Raw genomic sequence first — 19,959 nt, forward strand, 5'->3', positions numbered from 1 at the left:
CCAGAATAAACGACAAACAGAGAAGAAGTTTGTCGAAAATCTTTAGTTGCCTGTAAGTAGAACTTCAGGGCACGGACTACGTCCAGATTATGTAAAATACGTTCCTTCTTCGAAGAAGGATTAGGACATAATATGGAACAACAATCTATTGATTGATATTCCTGTTAGAAACTACCTTAGGTAAAAACCCAGGTTTAGTACGCAGAACTACCTTGTCTGAATGAAAAATCAGATAAGGAGAATCACAATGTAAGGCAGATAACTCAGAGACTCTTCGAGCCGAGGAAATAGCCATCAAAAACAGAACTTTCCAAGATAACAGCTTAATATCAATGGAATGAAGGGGTTCAAACGGAACACCTTGAAGAACTTTAAGAACTAAGTTTAAACTCCACGGTGGAGCAACAGTCTTAAACACAGGCTTAATCCTAGCCAAAGCCTGACAAAAAGCCTGAACGACTGGAACTTCTGCCAGACGTTTGTGTTAAAAGAATAGACAGAGCAGGAAATCTGTCCCTTTAACGAAACTAGCAGATAAACCCTTTTCTAAGCCCTCTTGTAGAAAAGACAATATCCAAGGAATCCTGACCTTACTCCATGGAGTAACTCTTGGATTCACACCAGTATAAATATTTACGCCAAATCTTATGGTAAATCTTTCTGGTAACAGGTTTCCGAGCCTGTATTAATGTATCAATAACCGACTCAGAGAAACCACGCTTTGATAGAATCAAGCGTTCAATCTCCATGCAGTCAGCCTCAGAGAAATTAGGCTTGGATGGTTGAAAGGACCCTGAATTAGAAGGTCCTGCCTCAGAGCAGAGACCATGGTGGACAGGACGACATGTCCACTAGGTCTGCATACCAGGTCCTGCGTGGCCACGCAGGCGATATCAAATCACAGAAAGCTCTCTCCTGTTTGATCCTGGCAATCAATCGAGGCAGCAACGGAAACGGAGGAAACACATAAGCCATCTTGAAACCCCCAAGGAGCTGCTACAGCATCTATCAGCACCGCTCCCGGGTCCCCTGGATCTGGATCCGTAACAAGGAAGCTTGGCGTTCTGGCAGACGCCATGAGATCCAGTTGTGGTTTGCCCCAACGATGAATCAGTTGAGCAAAGACCTCCGGGATGAAAGTTCCCACTCCCCCGGAATGAAAAGTCTGGCGACTTTAGAAGTCCGCCTCCCAGTTCTCCACGCCTGGGATGTGGATCGCTGACAGGTGGCAGAGTGAGACTCTGCCCAGCGAATTATCTTTGAGACTTCTAACATCGCAAGGGAACTCCTGGTTCCCCCTTGATGGTTGATGTAAGCCACAGTCCGTGATGTTGTCCCGACTGAAATTCTGATGAACCTCAGTGTTGCTAACTGAGGCCAAGCTAGAAGAGCATTGAATATTGCTCTTAATTCCAGAATATTTATTGGGAGGAGTTTCTCTCCTGAGTGCACGATCCCTGAGCCCTTCAGGGAGTTCCAGACTGCGCCCCAGCCTAGTAGGCTGGCATCTGTTGTTACAATCGTCCAATCTGGCCTGCGAAAAGTCATTCCTTTGGACAGATGAACCCGCGACAACCACCAGAGAAGAGAATCTCTGGCTTCCTGGTCCAGATTCAGTAGAGGGGACAGATCTGAATAATCCCCATTCCACTGACTTAGCATGCATAATTGCAGCGGTCTGAGATGCAGGCGTGCAAATGGCACTATGTCCATTGCCGCGACCATTAAGCCGATTACTTCCATGCACTGAGCTACCGATGGCCTTGGAATGGAATGAAGGACACGGCAAGCATTTAGAATCTTTGATAACCTGGACTCCGTCAGGTAAATCTTCATCTCTACAGAATCTATCAGAGTCCCTAGAAAAGGAACCCTTGTTTTCCACGTTCACTTTCCACCCATGCGACTCAGAAATGCAAGAACTAACTCTGTATGAGACTTTGCATTTGAAAACTCGACACCTTGTATCAGAATGTCGTCTAGTGTACGGAGCCACTGCTATGCCACGCGGTCTAGTACCGCCAGAAGTGACGCACAGAACCTTGTAAAAATTCTCGGGGCCGTAGCTAACCCGAAGGGAAGAGCTACAAACTGGAAATGCCTGTCTAGAAAGGCAAACCTTAGGTACCGATAATGAACTTTGTGAATCGTATGTGAAGGTAGGCATCCTTTAAGTCCACAGTGGTCATATACTGACCCTCTTGGATCATGGTAGGATGGTTCGAATAGTTTCCATTTTGAACGATGGAACCCTTAGGAATTTGTTTAAGATCTTTCAGGTCCAAGATTGGTCCTGAAGGTTCCCTCTTTTTTGGGAACCACAAACAGATTTGAGTAAAAACCTTGCCCTTGTTCCGTCGCAGAACTGGTGGATCACTCCCATTACTAAGAGGTCTTGTACACATCGTAGAAATGCCTCTTCTTTAGTAGGTTTGTTGATAACCTTGACAGATGAAATCTCCCTTGTGGAGGAGAAGTTTTGAAGTCCAGAAGGTATCCCTGAGATATGATCTCCAACGCCCAGGGATCCTGGACATCTCTTGCCCAAGGCCTGGGCGAAGAGAGAAAGTCTGCCCCCCACTAGATCCGTTTCCGGATAGGGGGCCCTTTCTTCATGCTGTCTTAGGGGCAGAAGTAGGTTTTCTGGCCTGCTTGCCCTTGTTCCAGGACTGGTTGCCTTTCCAACCCTGTCTGTAACGAGCTAGCAGTCCTTCCTGTTTTGGAGCGGAGGAAGTTGATGCTGCTCCTGCCTTGAAATTACGAAAGGCACGAAAATTAGACTGTTTGGCCTTTGATTTGGCCCTGTCCTGAGGAAGGGTGTGACCCTTACCTCCAGTAATGTCAGCAATAATTTCTGTCAAGCCGGGCCCGAATAAGGTTTGCCCTTTGAAAGGAATATTAAGCAATTTAGATTTAGAAGTTACATCTGCTGACCAGGATTTAAGCCATAGCGCTCTACGCGCCTGGATGGCGAATCCGGGAGTTCTTAGCAGTTAGTTTGGTTAAATGCACAACGGCATCCGAAATAAATGCATTAGCTAGCTTAAGGGCTTTAAGCTTGTTCATAATCTCATCCAATGGTGCTGTGAGAATAGCCTCTTCCAGAGACTCAAACCAGAATGCCGCTGCAGCAGTGACGGGCGCAATGCATGCAAGGGGCTGTAATATAAAACCTTGTTGAACAAACATTTTCTTAAGGTAACCTTCTAATTTTTTATCCATTGGATCTGAGAAAGCGCAACTATCCTCCACCGGGATAGTGGTACGCTTGGCTAAAGTAGAAACTGCTCCCTCCACCTTAGGGACCGTCTGCCATAAGTCTCGTGTGGTGGCGTCTATTGGGAACATTTTTCTAAATATCGGAGGAGGGGAAAAGGGCACACCGGGTCTATCCCACTCCTTGCTAATAATCTCTGTAAGCCTTTTAGGTATAGGAAAAATGTCAGTACACACCAGGCACCGCATAGTATTTATCCAGCCTACATAACTTCTCTGGGATTGCGACCGTGTCACAATCATTCAGAGACGCTAACACCTCCCCTAGCAATACACGGAGGTTCTCAAGCTTAAATTTAAAATGTTAAATTTCTGAATCCGGTCTCCCTGGATCAGATCCGTCACCCACAGAATGAAGCTCTCCGTCCTCATGTTCTGCAAATTGTGACGCAGTATCGGACATGGGTCCTCGTGTCATCAGCGCGCTGTAAGGGCCTTGATGTACTTGGCGCCACAACATCACGCACCTCCTGAGCGGGAGGCGCAGGTACTGACACGTGAGGAGAGTTAGGCGGCATAACTTCCCCTCGATGGTCTGGTGATAATTTCTTTAGCCCGTAAAGACTGACCTTTTATTTAAAGTAATATCAATACAATTGGTACACATATTTCTATTGGGCTCCACATTGGCTTTTAAAACATAAAGAACAAGCAGATTCATCTGGTATCAGACATGTTTAAACAGACTAGCAATGAGGCTAGCAAGCTTGGAAATTACTTTCAGAAATTTTTCAAGCAATGTAAAAACGCTGCAGCGCGTTTAAAAAACACCAAAAAACAATTACAGTTGAAAATAACAATGAACTAATTCAGTTATTAGCAACCAAATATTTACATTAAATGTATGAAATTAGCAGAGTATTGCACCCACTAGCAAAAGGATGATTAACCCCCTTAATACCCAAAAACGGATAATCAATTTAAAAGTTAACGTTTTTATCATCAGTCAAACACACTGTCACAGGTCTGCTGTGACTGATTACCTCCCTCAAATATAAATTTTGAAGACCCCTGAGCTCTCTGGAGACGTCCTGGATCAAGGAGGAGGAAAACAGGAAGACTATGATTGAATTTTAACTGCGCAACCAAAGCGCTAACAAAAGCCCCTCCCACTCATATTACAAACAGTGGGGAGACCAGCTATAACGGTTTCTATGCAGAAATATACGTTAGCCATGTGCAAAAAAATCATGCCCCAAGAGATTTATCACCAAAGTACCTCACAAAACGATTAACATGCCAGCAAACGTTTTAAAAAACAACATTTCAGATGTTGTGTAAAGCTATCACTAAGCCGTGCTACCAGTCGCTTCTACTGCAGTTAAGGCTCATACATTATTTCAGTATTAACAGTATTTTTTCAGTCAAATTCTAGTCCCTAGAAATTAACTCTACTGTGCATACATTTACCAGCCTGATACCAGTCGCTACTACTGCATTTTAGGCTGTACTTACATCATATGGGTATCGGCAGTGTTTTCTTAGTCAATTCCATTCCTAGAAAATATTTTACTGCACATACCTCATTTGCAGGGGACCCCGCATGCTATTCCCTTTTCTGAAGTTACCCCACTCCTCAGAATGTGCGAGAACAGCCAGTGGATCTTAGTTACGTCTGCTAAGATCATAGAAAACGCAGGCAGATTCTTCTTTCTAAATACTGCCTGAGAGAAAAAACAGCACACTCTGGTGCCATTTAAAATAACAAACTTTTGAATGAAGAATAAGTCAAAAAACTCCTAACTCCTCTCACGACCTCCTTCTTTGTTGAGAGTTGCAAGAGATGACTGGATATGACATGTGAGGGGAGGAGCTATATAGCAGCTCTGCTTGGGTGATCCTCTTGCAACTTCCTGTTGGGAAGGAGAATATATCCCATAAGTAATGGATGACCCGTGGACTGAACACACACTTAACAAGAGAAAATTAGTCAAATGGGGTGTAACCCCGCAAAAGGCCTAACAGACATGGATACATCATAAAATTGTGCCAAGCAAGTTGTGTCTGCATATGGTTTTACTTTGAATGTGAAGAAATGGATTTAATATTCAATCATTAACTATAAATCTTAATGATGAACCATATGAAAACAAGGCTGGTCAGAAAACTCTACACATTTCTCAGGTAGCACAGACTCAAACGGTCCATTAACTACATAATTATATAATAAAAAAGTGAATATAAAAAAAGACATTGCAGTAGCATTTACTCCGAATTTAAAAAAACAAACCAATAATTTCCTTTAATTTGCTGGCCCCTTGTATCATGTGACAGCTATTAGCAAATCAAAGAACTGTATAGGTATATACTGTGAACTCTCGCACATGCTCAGCAGGAGCTGGTGCAAAATAACGTGTGCATATAAAAAAGGATGACAGTTTCTTAAAACTGCCATGCTCTTTCTGAATCATAAGTTTAATTTTGACTTTGGTATCCCTTTAAGAGATTTTCACAAAATTCTCCTTGCACTTACACAAACACATGGTAGACTGGTATAATTTAGTCAAAATATACAAAGAAGAGCATTTAGAACTCACGAGAGACTCATAAAGTAATAGCAGCATGGTTAATTTAATTTAGAGCCCACAAATAGCCAGCATTTTCATGAGTATAAAAATCTGGATCACATACACATCCAGTTGTCTAAAGAAACGTTGGAAGTTTTCTGGCCCTTTCAGATAAATAAATGATATGTTTAGGAGCTTTCCCCCAGGTTTTAAACACAATGAATCAATCTAAGAGGAAGTTCTGAAAACAACCTCATCTTGGTCCGAAATCTGATGAGGAAGAACACAAATAAAAATGCCAAGCTCAGAAGCACATTGTAGACAAAGCTGTGGGGAATAGCTTTAAAGGCATCTTGTAGAAAGATTTAGAATGATTATGAACTTGCAGAACCCAAAATTGAGACTTCCAAAATGACCGAATTGATAAAACCATATTCTCACAGAAAGGGGTGACTAAGCCCTGCAACTGTCACCAGTTCTAAAATGTGGGGGTTAACCAACCATTTCACTTTAAAATGGACAGGTCAAGTCAAAATTAAATTCTCATGATTAAACTAGAGCACACAATTTTTAACAACTTTCTAATTCACTTCCATTATCTGAATGTGCACAATCTTTTCATATGCCACAATTTCTGAGGCATCAACTTTTACTGAGCATGTGCAAAAATCACAGGTTATATGTGAATGTATTTTTTGATTAGCTGTTGACTGTCACAATATGCATTATGAAGGAAAATGTAAACAAAGCTTTTTATATTTGTCAGAACAACTCTACTACTCTTTTGAAATAAAAATTCAGTGCGTTTGCAATGTCTCTTTATTATGTATTAATTGATTATGTCCAATCTACTGTGTATAGTGTTCCTTTAAGAAGATTGCCATAGTCAGGCCACGCCAGGCAAGCCTGTGACTTAGTTTTAGAGGGTGCAAGGGTTAACAAAACACTCTCTAGTCTGTACTAGACCAAAATGCCCCAAACTCCCCTTAAATGCCACCCACGCGAAACTAGTCTCTGCTGCCACCTTTTAGGATTATAATATGGGAAAATCCTTATTTAACCCCAGACTAGTAGATTAAAAACCAAAACACATTTTGGCAAAAATTAATATTAAAAGGGACATTCATTATACAGATTTTTCTTTGCATAAATGTTTTGTAGAAGATCCATTTATATAGCCCATACAGGTTTTTTTTTGTAAAACATATCTTAAAGGGACAATCTACCATAAATTGTTATTGTTTTAAAAGATAGATAATCCCTTTATTACCCATTCCCCAGTTTTGCATAACCAACACTGTTATATTAATACACTTTTTATCTCTGTGATTACCTTGTATCTAGGAACCTTCTTCCAGCCCACTGATCACATGACTGTGACTGTTTATTATCTATTGTCTTAAATTTAGCATTGGTTTGTGCTAGATCTTAAATAACCCCCTGTGCCTGAACACAGTGTTATCTATATGGCCCACGTGTACTTTCTGTCTCTTTGTGTTGAAAAGAGATTTAAAAAGCCTGTGATAAGAGGCAGCCCTCAAAGGCTTAGAAATTAGCATATGAGCCTACCTATGTTTAGTTTAAACTAAGAATACCAAGAGAAAAAAAAAGCAAATTTGATGATAAAAGTAAATTGGAAAGTTGATTAAAATTAAAAGTCCTATCTGAATAATGAAAGTTTAATTTATACTAGACTGTCCCTTTAAGATATTCTACAGTGCCAGGAATGCAGTTAGGGATGTGTTTTTGTAATAGCTGTTGCCCATCAACCACCTGACAGGTTTATAACAGCGGTCAGAGTGGCAATAAACTCAGCTCTAGCAAAGAAAATTGCCTTTGATCAATAACAATTACAGGTATAGTATGATTTTTTTTATATTGACCAGAGTTTACTGAGAGATATTTTGTCACTTCAGTGACTCAAAGGAATTGTATTTTTTAACCAAAAACAAGAAAGTATATTAACCCTTAACATCCCAGATACTATTTTCCTCAGGATATGATCATGACACAACATCCACATAATTTTTGGTAAAAAATCCAAAATCTAAGAAATAATGTCCAAAGGAAAATCCCATATTTACACCATTTACCAAGGATGGCAAGAACCTGGTAATATGCCTATAGACATTTACTAATGTAGCAACTACCTTAAAGGACCACCCAATGCAATACAATTGCACAATTAACAAGTGCATAATAAAAAGACAATTATTTTACACCTACTCTGAATTTCAAATAAGCAGTAGATTTTTATCTGACAAATGTATTTTTTTCTCCCATTTTCCAGCCCACTGTATCATGTGACAGACATCAGCCAATCACAGACTAGTATACGTAAACCCTGTGAGCTTGTGCACATGCTCAGTAGGATCTTGTTCCCCAGAAAATGTGCATATAAAAAGATTGTGCAAAATTTTATAATGGAAGTAAATTGGAAAGTGTCTTAAAACAGCATGTTCTATCTGAATCATAAAAGTTTATTTTGACTTGAGTGGTCCCTTTAAATAAGGAAACTATACACATATCTGTGTCTTCCAGCATATATACTTTCATCCAAACGCATTCTTTCCTCATTTTAAGTAAACACTATATTCCTTTTCTCTCCTCGATGTTATAACCCTTCAGGACCATATGCACTGTACAATGACAGCTCGTCCGTCTGCTGCCTTAATTTTTACCATTAGAAAAGTTCATCCTCATTCTGGGTATAACATTCCAGTAGGAATAACCTCTCTCTAATTTTACTTACAAACTTCTTTTTGTATCTTCTCTTGGCCTCAACCATGACGGGCTTCACCCAGCTCACAAACATAACAACTAATGGAACGTTTCCTCTGCACTTCTATCATTTCTTCAACATCTCTTTTCATTTCCAAACTATAACCTTTTAACTTAACACCATTACTTAGTCCACTGAGTTCCCGGAACATCTGCTTCCCCCAATCTCCAAGTTAATCCAAAGTATGGCCCTCAAACTGTTTCCAATAATTACCACTACGATCTTGACACAAATCCAGCTTCTACCCTACACCACTACAAATCCTCCAAACCTCAGCCTTGGCAACATTACAATGTTTTCTGTTATTTAAAACTGTTACTTAAAGGAATATGAAACCCAAATGTTTTTCCCATGATTCAGATAGAGCATGCGATTATAAATTTTTTCTAAAATTCACTTGTCATTTAATTTGCTTTATTCTCTTGGATAAAAGCATACCTAGGTAGACTCAGGAACAGCAATGCATTACTGGGAACTAGCTGCTTGCTTATTGGTGGCTGCATACAAATGCTCCTTTTTCATTGGTTTACAGATGTGTTCAGCTAGCTTCCAGTAGTGCATAGCTGCACCTTCAACAAATGATACCAATAGAACAAAAAGCACATTTGATATTAGAATTTCAATTGAATTGTTTGTTTAAAAATCACATTCTTTATCTGAATCACGAAAGACAAATGTTTTTGCCCCTTTAAGCTTTCCAAAGCACAAATTAATTGCATAATTTAAACTTAAATTGATTAAATGATCATTTGTGCTACGAACACTGAAAAAAAAATGTAATATTAGCTCATTTTAGCTACATACATATTCATGTTATATACCCTGTCCAAGTACACATATTTATCCTTACTTATAGTCATGCTCTCAAACCCCATATGCTATAAACACATGTAGATGCTATATTTGTGTGTGCCGTTGCCTTTGGATAATTTTTGCCCCTTTACTTACAATAAAGTTGGTCTAACAAGCAAAAGTATTTATTTGTGTTGGCTGAGACATATCAGTTTTGGTTTCTGAATACGAATTTCACAAAATAGACATGAAAGAGGTGTGAAATAGGTAGGCCCATATTGTTAGTTGGAACATAGAGGATGATTGAAATAAAGCAATCAGTATGAATTTACAGGGATACTGAACCCAATTTTTTTCTCTCATGATTCAGCTAGAGCATGCAATTTTAAGCAAATTTCTAATTTACTCCTTTTATCATTTTTTTCGTTCTCTTGGTATCTTTATTTGAAAAAGTAGGAATGTAAAGCTTATTAGCCTGCCATTTTTGGTTCAGAACCCTGGATAGTGCTTGCTGATTGGTGGATATATTTAGCCACCAATCAGCAAGCTGTACCCATGTGCTGAACCAAAGATGCCAGTAAGCTTACATTTCTGCTTTTTTTAATAAAGGATACCAAGAGAACAAAGAAAAAATTGATTATTAGGAGTAAATTAGAAAGTTGTTTAAAATTGCATGCTCTATCTGAATCATGAAATTTAAAAAATTGGGTTCAGTATATCTTTAATGTCCCACAGAAGAATAAAAAGTTTGAAAACTGGGCAAAGCAGTAATAAAAAGCATATCTACTCGGTGAAAAACAAACTTCAATTAATGTTGTACTGAAAAGAGTAGAAACCGAAGGTTTAAACAGAACTGGAAACTAACAGGTTGGAGGGTAAGGAGGGGGATAATACACAGCAGAAACATAATAAAATAAAAACATATTTAATAAAAAAAAAAAAGTGCCTTACATTTTTCTTACATTTTTATATTGGCAGACTGTCTGCCAGTACATAAGATAGGGGTTACAAGTGTGTGGGGGGGGGGGGGGGGCTAAGGGAAGAAAGCTGTTTGGGAGGAATCAGGAGGTGGAAAGCATCAGTGTGAGGGTAATCTCTACACTAAAGCTAAAATTAGCCTAACAAGCAACCCAATTAACCCCTTCACTGCCAAGAATAATAGAAGTGTGGTGCACAGCAGCAATTAACGCCCTTCTAATTACCAAAAAAACAAGGGCAAAGCCAAATATGTCTGCTATTTCTGAACAAAGGGGATCCCACAAAGCTTTTACAACCATTTTATGCCATGATTGCACAAGCGGTATGTAAATAATTTCAGTAAAAAAAAACAAAGTTTGAGAAAAAGTTAAACAATGTTGGTTTATTTGATCGCATTTGGCAGTGAAAATGGTGGCATGAAATAGACCAAAATGGGCCTAGATCAATACATTGGGTTGTCTACTGAAAAAAAATTAAAAAAAAATAATATATATATATATAGTATATATAATATATATATATATATCTATATATGATATAATTATATATTATATATATCATATATATAATAATATATATATATATATATAATTTTGGACAGGTAAATAAAATAATAACAAGGCTTCTATTTCTGTTTAAATAGAGTTGAAGCAAAAAAACTAAAAAATCTTACAGTAAGTTGAAGGGGTTAAATTTAAAATAGGCGTAGATTTTTGTTGGTCTGACAAAATTAAAACTTTTCTTTCTTTCCCCCTGTATCAAATGAAAGTAATCAACTAATCACAGAATCATAAACCATATTTGTATATATTGAGAACTATTAGCTGGTACTCAGAAGCTGCAAAACTTGATCACTGAAGTAGATTGGAGTCATGTTTTAAAATTGCATGCCTTCAATCTGAGTCATAAGTGTTTAATTTTGACCTTAGTGTTGCTTTTACCAAACCCCCATATAGACAGGTTACGGGTAACTGAGTTTGCCATTACTTTCAAATAAAAGTATGAAAGAAATTTGTGGCAGTATAAAAATTCAGTAGTGATTTCCTGTGGACCTGGGCATTATGTTCCCCACAAATCCCTTTTCCTTACAACCAAATGGTTTGATCTCAGCTCTGTAAATTTGGGTGTGCAGAGACAGGGAGAAAGTCAGGGACAGGCCTCACATAGTTTACTGTAAGTAATACAAATGATAAGACTTGAACTTAGCACTAAAAAAGCTACGGTACTAGCAATAAAAATTCAAACTCGGATCGTAAAAAAAAAAAAAAAAAAAAAAAAAAAAAAAAGAGTAAATGGGTATGTTTTTAATCATAAAACACTAAGTTCCACTTCTAAGTTCCATAACTGAGTGGGTTTATGAGGAGACCATATATAATTTGAAGCAAGGCTTGATAAACCCATGTTCCAGTGGCGTTCTTAAAACCGTGCATTGGGCACATAGCTGTGTGTGTTCAAGATATGACAAAACAATAATCAGAGGCACTAATATAGAACACCTATGCCTAGATCAAAATCTACTCACTCACTGGGATGTTGTACTTGTGCAATACAAAGGATAAGAATTGAACTGGAGCTAAAAAAGCTACGATACTAGCAAACAAAAAAGTTCAAACAGAATGTAAAAAAAAATAAAAAGAGTAAATGGGATATTTTTAATCATAAAATACTAAGTTCCGCTAATCAATACCAATATTAGGCACCAAAAGATAAAATCCAATAACAGGATGTCTCCCTTTAAAGATGTCAATGATAATAACCATTTGCGAATAATATATCTGTAAGGTACTCCACGCTAAGTGGGGAAGTTCCCTCTGACCTTTATTCAACACATCAGACACCGAGTGATTTCCAGCAAGGAAAGCGTTCCAAAGAAAACCTTGCAGCTTCTAGGATTGCGCAGCATAGGCCACAGTGAAGACAGGCTCTTGTATATCGCAGGAATATCAGTGCCAAGTGGCGATGTGTATAGATTTACATAAGCGTATTGGATATATTGTAAAACAGTTAAGCTGGTGAGTGATGTCAGGACAGACGTATAAGTTGATTTACTACACAAGAATTTGCCAGAGTCCGAACACGGCACTGACACACGGAAGTCAAACACTTTAGAGATGCAGTGAGTGGATTATAAGCAAATAAGGTACCTTACAGATATTTTATTTCACAAGGCTGGGTTATTATCATTGACAGTTTAAAAGGAGATGACCTTTATGGGCCAAGTAGAGTGACCTGTGTGGGACTATGCTGTGAACACAGATGAAAGAAGACCGTGTATTCCGTCAGGACATAGTCCTGGGGGCCGATTTACTTATGATGCGGGTGGACATGATCCACTGTAACGGATCAGGTCCTGCCTGAAATCGCTAAATGCCGACAGCATACGCTGTCGGCATTTAACATTGCACATGCATTTTAGTAAAATGTTTGTGCAATGCCACACCCCGTGCAGATTTACGGTCAATCGGCACGCTAGCAGGGTTGTCAATCGATCACGATCGTATCTGATTGGGGATAATTGCTGTCCGCACGCCTCAGAGGGTGGCGGATAAGTTAAGGAACAGCGGTCTTAAGACAGCTGCTTCCTAATTTATGTTTCCGGCGAGCCTAACAGCTCGTGCGGAAACTGCTGCATTCGCAGCATGTTAAAAAGGCCCACTGGGGCCATTTAAAAGGTAACATTACTTTATATCCAAATATACTTAATATATTACTTCCTTGAGACATTTTATATGACAGACATGTCATGTTAAGTATCAAAATAACCCTTATGGTTCCATAAAGTAAGTGAACAACAGTGTATTGTTATATAATGTAAATAATTAAAAATATAAAAGTATTGTATAAATTCATTCTGGCTTGAGAGTTGGTTTATGATCTGCCAAAAAAGGGGTGGCTACATTCCACTCTCTGAAAGGGGGGTAACTACAAACCTGACCTCAGCAGAAAAATGTAATTAATGTTGAAACTGACTGAATCATATCGTCTTTTACATAGAAGGCTCTAACTGACCATCTTTTATGTAAATCTCCCTTGGAACATAAACTATTATGGTAAATAATTAGATTGTTATTTTCTACTTTTTATTTAAAACTTTTGCTTTGTGTAATTATTATTTTTATAGAAATGAACTGTGACTAACGTTGTTCATAACATTCCTTAAATAAGTTTAGCATTTGTGTAATATTTGAACCAAGTTACTAAAGAGACTATTGAAAACAGAATTGTGTTTTTTTTATTGACTTTTGCCAAATTGTGCTTTGGGGTTTAATCTATTAGGCCTCGTTTCCATTGAGGTGGTACAGTTTGGAAACTGGAGGTAACATAAATTTCTCTATAGACGTTAATTGAGATAAATGCTTTTACCACCTCAATGGAAACGAGCCCTTAGTCTGGATTTTCCTTAGGAATGCCCATATAATAATCCTAAAAGATGTCAGCAGAGATAGTTTAGTTTGGGTGGCATTGAAGGGGAGTTTTGGGCAATGTCTAGTAAAGACTAGAGAGTGTTTTGTCAACACTTGCACCCACTGAACTAAGTCACAGACTTTGTTAACCCCTTAATGACCAAGGACGTACGCCACACGTCCTCAAAAAAAAGACAGTTAATGACCGAGGACGTGTGGCGTACGTCCTTGGTCTGGAAAGCAGCTGGAAGCGATCCTGCTCGCTTCCAGCTGCTTTCCGGTTATTGCAGTGATGCCTCGATATGGAGGCATCCTGCAATAACCCCCCTTGGCCATCCGATGCAGAGAGAGCCACTCTGTGGCCCTCTCTGCACCGGACATCGGTGGCCGGTATCGTTGGTGGGTGGGAGCAAGTCTGGGAGGCGGGTGGGCGGCCATCGATGTGCCGAGTGGAGGGAAGGGTGGCGGGATCGGGGGCGGGGGGGGACGGGAGCGCGCGCGTGCACGGTGGGCGGCGGGCGGGCGCGTGCACGGGAGGGAACCGCTACACTACAGAAAAATAAAATTGTTAAAAGTTAAAAATAAAATGTTTTCAAATAAAGAAATAAACATCTAAGGGATCAGGAAGGGGTGGGGGGTTGGTCTTGGGGGGGGGAAAGCTACACTACAGAAAAGGGCATTTTTTTTTTTAAAAAAAGGCACATTTGTTGCTAAACTGGGTACTGGCAGACAGCTGCCAGTACCCAAGATGGCGCCCATTAAGGCAGAGGGGAGGGTTAGAGAGCTGTTTGGTGGGGGATCAGTGAGGTTGGGGACTAAGGGGGGATCCTACACAGCAGCATATGTAAATATGCCAAAAAACAAACAAAAAAAAGCCCAAATATAGCTTTTATTTTAGTACTGGCAGAGTTTCTGCCAGTACTTAAGATGGCGGGGACAATTGTGGGGTGGGGGAGGGAAGAGAGCTGTTTGGGAGGGATCAAGGGGGTCTCATGTTTCAGGTGGGAGGCTGAGCTCTACATTAAAGCTAAAATTAACCCTGTAAGCTACATAATTAACCCCTTCACTGCTAGCCATAATACACGTGTGAAATGCAGCGGCATTTGGCGGCCTTCTTATTACCAAAAAGCAACCCCAAAGCCATATATGTCTGCTATTTCTGAACAAAGGGGATCCCAGAGAAGCATTACAACCATTTGTGCCATAATTGCACAAGCTGTTTGTAAATGATTTCAGTGAGAAACCTAAAATTGTGAAAAATTTAAAGTTTTTTTTAATTTGATCGCATTTGGCGGTGAAATGGTGGCATGAAATATACCAAAATTGGCCTAGATCAATACTTGGGGTTGTCTACTACACTACACTAAAGCTAAAAGTATCCCTAAAAGCTCCCTACATGTTCCATAATTAGCCCCTTCACTGCTGGGCATAATACACGTGTAGTGCGCAGTGGCATTTAGCAGCCTTCTAATTACTAAAAAGCAACGCCAAAGACATATATGTCTGCTATTTCTGAACAAAGGGGATCCCAGAGAAGCATTTACAACCATTTGAGCCATAATTGCACAAGCTGTTTGTAAATAATTTCAGTGAGAAACCAAAAGTTTGTGAAAAAATTAGTAAAAAAGTGAACGATTTTTTGTATTTAATCGCATTTGGCGGTGAAATGGTGGCATGAAATATACCAAAATGGGCCTAGATGAATACTTTGGGATGTCTACTAAAAAAAATATATATACATGTCAATGGATATTCAGAGATTCCTGAAAGATATTAGTGTTCTAATGTAACTAGCGCTAATTTTGAAAAAAAATGGTTTGGAAATAGCAAAGTGCTATTTGTATTTATGGCCCTATAACTTACAAAAAAGCAAAGAACATGTAAACATTGGGTATTTCTAAACTCAGGACAAAATTTAGAAACTATTTAGCACAGTGTTTTTTGGTGGTTGTAGATGTGTAACAGATTTTGGGGGTCAAAGTTAGAAAAAGTGTGTGTTTTTTCAATTTTTTCCTCATATTTTATAATTTTTTTTATAGTAAATTATAAGATATGATGAAAATAATGGTATCTTTAGAAAGTCCATTTAATGACGAGAAAAACGGTATATAATATGTGTGGGTACAGTAAATGAGTAAGAGGAAAATTACAGCTAAACACAAACACCGCAGAAATGTAAAAATAGCCTTGGTCCCAAACGGACAGAAAATGGAAAAGTGCTGTGGTCATTAAGGGGTTAAAACTCTACATCACAAACTGGTGACTGTTGCATGGTTGGTTAACCCTTTCTGTGACAAATATGATTTTTTCCCCCCACTATAATTAACATTAAGTGGACTAATAACAATTTTCCCTAACTGGTTAAATTACAGGGAGAATTTCATGTACACATGTGTCTATAATTAATTAAATACATTACTACATGATGAAATTACCTGTAACATTAGCTCACAGTCATCTCTTCCAACAAAGATCATTTCTCGTGGCAGCCTGTGGCGTGTGCCTCCACTGCTCACCAAAAACCAAGATGTTAAGCTCATTTTTGTGTTTTCTTCTTGGCTGCTGGCACATCTACGTCATCCTATAAATGCAGAAAAATAAATTAATTAATATTTTTCTATTTTAACTGAGTATCGCATCACAAACAATGTGTGGAAAATTTAAAATTAAAGATTTTAAAGTGAATGTCAATTTTTACGTTTTGTGTTATCTAGTTTTGTAGTCATTACTGAGATTAAGTGTACCGCCGCAATAAATTTATAATCAAATGTGTATTTTATTGTTTATTTTATATATTGCATCTCGCTCATTCGCTTACCCGCTCCTCCCACTCACTGCTTCCTAATTTTCAACCAAATTACGTAAACAGCGGTCCCACCCGCTGTTTACGTATAGGCACTGCGCGCTCCCGTGTCTATTTTACATTGCGCATGCGTTACTCTTGAATAGAGGTGTGTTAAATGGTCTGCCACAAACATATATTTTAATTTGATCCTAAATCCATAAAAAGTATAATGGCAGCAAATAAAGGATTACACTCGATATATTGCAGATTATGTTTGCCAATGATATTAGATAGTAGTGTAAATACAGCGCATATATCATGCATTATGTGCCTAAACATAGTTGTCACATAGATAATAAAAATAGAAAAATCTAACCTGTATACGGAGACCTTTCACATCCACTAATACAAATTTGACAATACAGAGGAAATGAAAGGAATCCGTATAATAATGTAACGCTAGCCGTGTTTATTAGTATTGCGCATGCGCGAAATGTGCATGAGCTTACAGTCTATTAGCTTGGCACCAAAGACGAACGCATGCGCAATAAGGACATATTACGTAATGAGAAGAGGGTGGGTCCCCCCGTGGTTAGAGCCGTTATTGGCAATTGAGACATCAATCAAAAAGATGAGCAACAGAGCGTGAATGCCGGGCGGAGGACGGTTTAGCCGCAAATTGGTATACATTTAGGCAAAATAAAGGTATACATTTAGAAAATTTAAAATTGATGAATGAAACTCAGGTTTTTTATTGATATTTGATAGACTGCTGTTTAGAACGAAGGCTGAGTTTACATTCACTTTAAGCATACTTTTAGGAGCCAAACAGAAGTATTTGAATATAGATATGTGGAAAATAACCCAAAAAAGTTAGGAGCCAGAGATTGTTAAGCCTTGTCCTACACTGTTGTATTTAGTCATGCAAATTTATATTGAGCTACAACATTATTTACAAATAATACAATATAAATACTTGTTTATACCAGGGCTTGAGAAACGATAAATTGCTAATCAGCTATACACTGACGAGAAGGATCAACCTTCCTTACACCCAAATTACTACTATTTAGCATGTAAGGATTTATTTCCACTTAAAAACTTAATTTATGCTTACCTGATAAATTACTTTCTTTTACGATATGACGAGTCCACGATTTCATCCTTACTTGTGGGATATTAACCTCCTGCTAACAGGAAGTGGCAAAGAGCACCACAGCAGAGCTGTATATATAGTCCCTCCCTTCCCCTCCACCCTCAGTCATTCGGCCGAAGGTATAGGAAGATAAAAGGAAAGGCTAAAAAGGTGCAGAGGTGACTGAAGTTTACAAAAAAAAGAAAAAGAAAAACCTGTCTTAAAAAGAACAGGGTGGGCCGTGGACTCGTCATATCGTAAAAGAAAGTAATTTATCAGGTAAGCATAAATGTAGTTTTCTTTTACAAAGATATGACGAGTCCACGGATTTCATCCTTACTTGTGGGAAACCAATACCAAAGCAATAGGATACGGATAAAAGGGAGGGACAAGACAGGAACCTAAACGGAAGGCACCACTGCTTGAAGAACCTTTCTCCCAAAGATAGCATCAGAAGAAGCAAAAGTATCAAATTTGTAAAATTTGGAAAAAGTGTGAAGGGACGACCAAGTCGCAGCCTTACAACAGATGCATTGTTTAAAAGCCCATGTGGAAGCCACAGCCCTAGAAGAATGAGCCGTAATTCTTTCAGGAGGCTGCTGTCCAGCAGTCTCATATGCCAGGCGGATGATACTTCTCAGCCAAAAAGAAAGAGGTAGCCGTAGCTTTCTGACCCCTACGCTTTCCAGAATAAACAATGAATAATGAAGATGATTGACGGAAATCCTTAGTTGCCTGTAAGTAAAACTTTAAGGCACGGACCACGTCCACGTTATGTAACAGATGCTCCTTCTTAGAAGAAGGATTAGGACACAAGGAAGGAACAACAATTTCCTGATTAATATTCTTATTCGAAACAACCTTAGGAAGGAACCCAGGTTTGGTACGTAAAACCACCTTATCAGAATGAAATATGAGATAAGGCGAATCACACTGTAATGCTGAAAGCTCAGAAACTCTTCGAGCAGAAGAAATAGCAACCAAAAACAGAACTTTCCAAGATAATAGTTTAATATCTATGGAATGCATAGGTTCAAATGGAACCCCTTGAAGAACTCTAAGAACTAAATTCAAACTCCAGGGAGGAGTAATAGGTCTAAATACAGGCTTAATTCTAGATAGAGCCTGACAAAAAGACTGAACATCTGATACATTTGCCAAACGTTTGTGAAAGAGAATTGACAAAGCTGAAATTTGTCCCTTTAAGGAACTTGCTGATAACCCTTTCTCCAATCCTTCTTGGAGAAAAGACAAAATCCTAGGAATCCTAAATTTACTCCATGAGTAACCCTTGGATTCACACCAATAAAGATATTTACACCATGGGGGGTAGTTATCAAGCCGTCTACTTTTCTGCCTTCACCGGCCCAATACGCCCGCCTAAGCTCGCCTACCTTCGCCGCCGAGGACCTGAAAAAATACGCCTAAGTTATCAAATAAAGCTGTCAAAAAGCGGCGGGGCGATGAGCAGCGGACTGTGAGAGCTATCACTCATCCGATCTCGCTGCTCTTCGGCTTTTTCCCAGCTTTATTGCTAGCCTGTCACTAAGCACTCACACTAACTACACTGTTCTATCCCTATACCGGCGCCCCTGGCAACTCAATAAAGTTACTAACCCCTAAACCGCCGCTCCTAGACCCTGCCGCAAGTCTTATAAATGTATTAACCCCTAAAACGCCGCTCCCTGAACCCGCCGCAACCTATATTAAACCTATTAACCCCTATCCTGCCCCCCCTACACCGTCGCCACCTATAATAAATTTATTAACCCCTAATCTGCCCCCCTACACCGTTGCCACCTATAATAAATTTATTAACCCCTATCCTGCCCCCCACTACGCCGCCGCCACTGTAATCAAATTATTAACCCCTAAACCTAAGTCTAACACTAACCCTAACGCCCCCCTAACTTAAATATTAATTAAATCTAAATAATATTTTTATTATTAACTAAATTAATCCTATTTAAAACGAAATACTTACCTTTAAAATAAACCCTAATATAGCTACAATATAAATAATAATTATATTCTAGCTATCTTAGGATTTATTTTTATTTTACAGGCATCTATCAATTTATTTTAACTAGGTACAAAGCTATTAAATAGTTATTAAGTATTTAATAGCTTACCTAGCTAAAATAAAGAGAAATGTACCTGTAAAAATAAAAACTAACCTAAGTTTACAATTACACCTAACACTACACTATACTTTAATAAAATTATTCCTATTTAAAAACTAAAATACTTACCTGCTAAAATAAACCCTAATATAGCTAGAATATAAATAATAATTATAT

At 38.6% G+C, this 19,959-nt stretch overlaps 1 protein-coding gene across 6 annotated transcripts in view; it reads right to left on the reverse strand.

Annotated features, from left to right (window-relative positions):
- Positions 1-19,959, reverse strand: part of CEP170 (centrosomal protein 170) — a 433,169-nt gene that overhangs the window by 383,343 nt on the left and 29,867 nt on the right. For 5 of the 6 annotated variants that reach the window (XM_053711144.1, XM_053711143.1, XM_053711145.1 and 2 more), the window contains exon 2: positions 16,175-16,320. Coding sequence is in view for 1 of the 6 variants with exons in the window: in XM_053711146.1 (XP_053567121.1) it covers positions 8,004-8,010; positions 16,175-16,279 (112 nt within the window). In the remaining 5 variants the exon portion in view is untranslated. Of the gene's footprint in view, positions 1-8,003; positions 8,011-16,174; positions 16,321-19,959 lie in introns of all 6 variants that reach the window. The other variant, XM_053711146.1, reaches the window with a different exon arrangement.

The sequence above is a fragment of the Bombina bombina genome, chromosome 4, assembly GCF_027579735.1.
Source record: "Bombina bombina isolate aBomBom1 chromosome 4, aBomBom1.pri, whole genome shotgun sequence".
Classification (NCBI taxonomy): domain Eukaryota; kingdom Metazoa; phylum Chordata; class Amphibia; order Anura; family Bombinatoridae; genus Bombina; species Bombina bombina.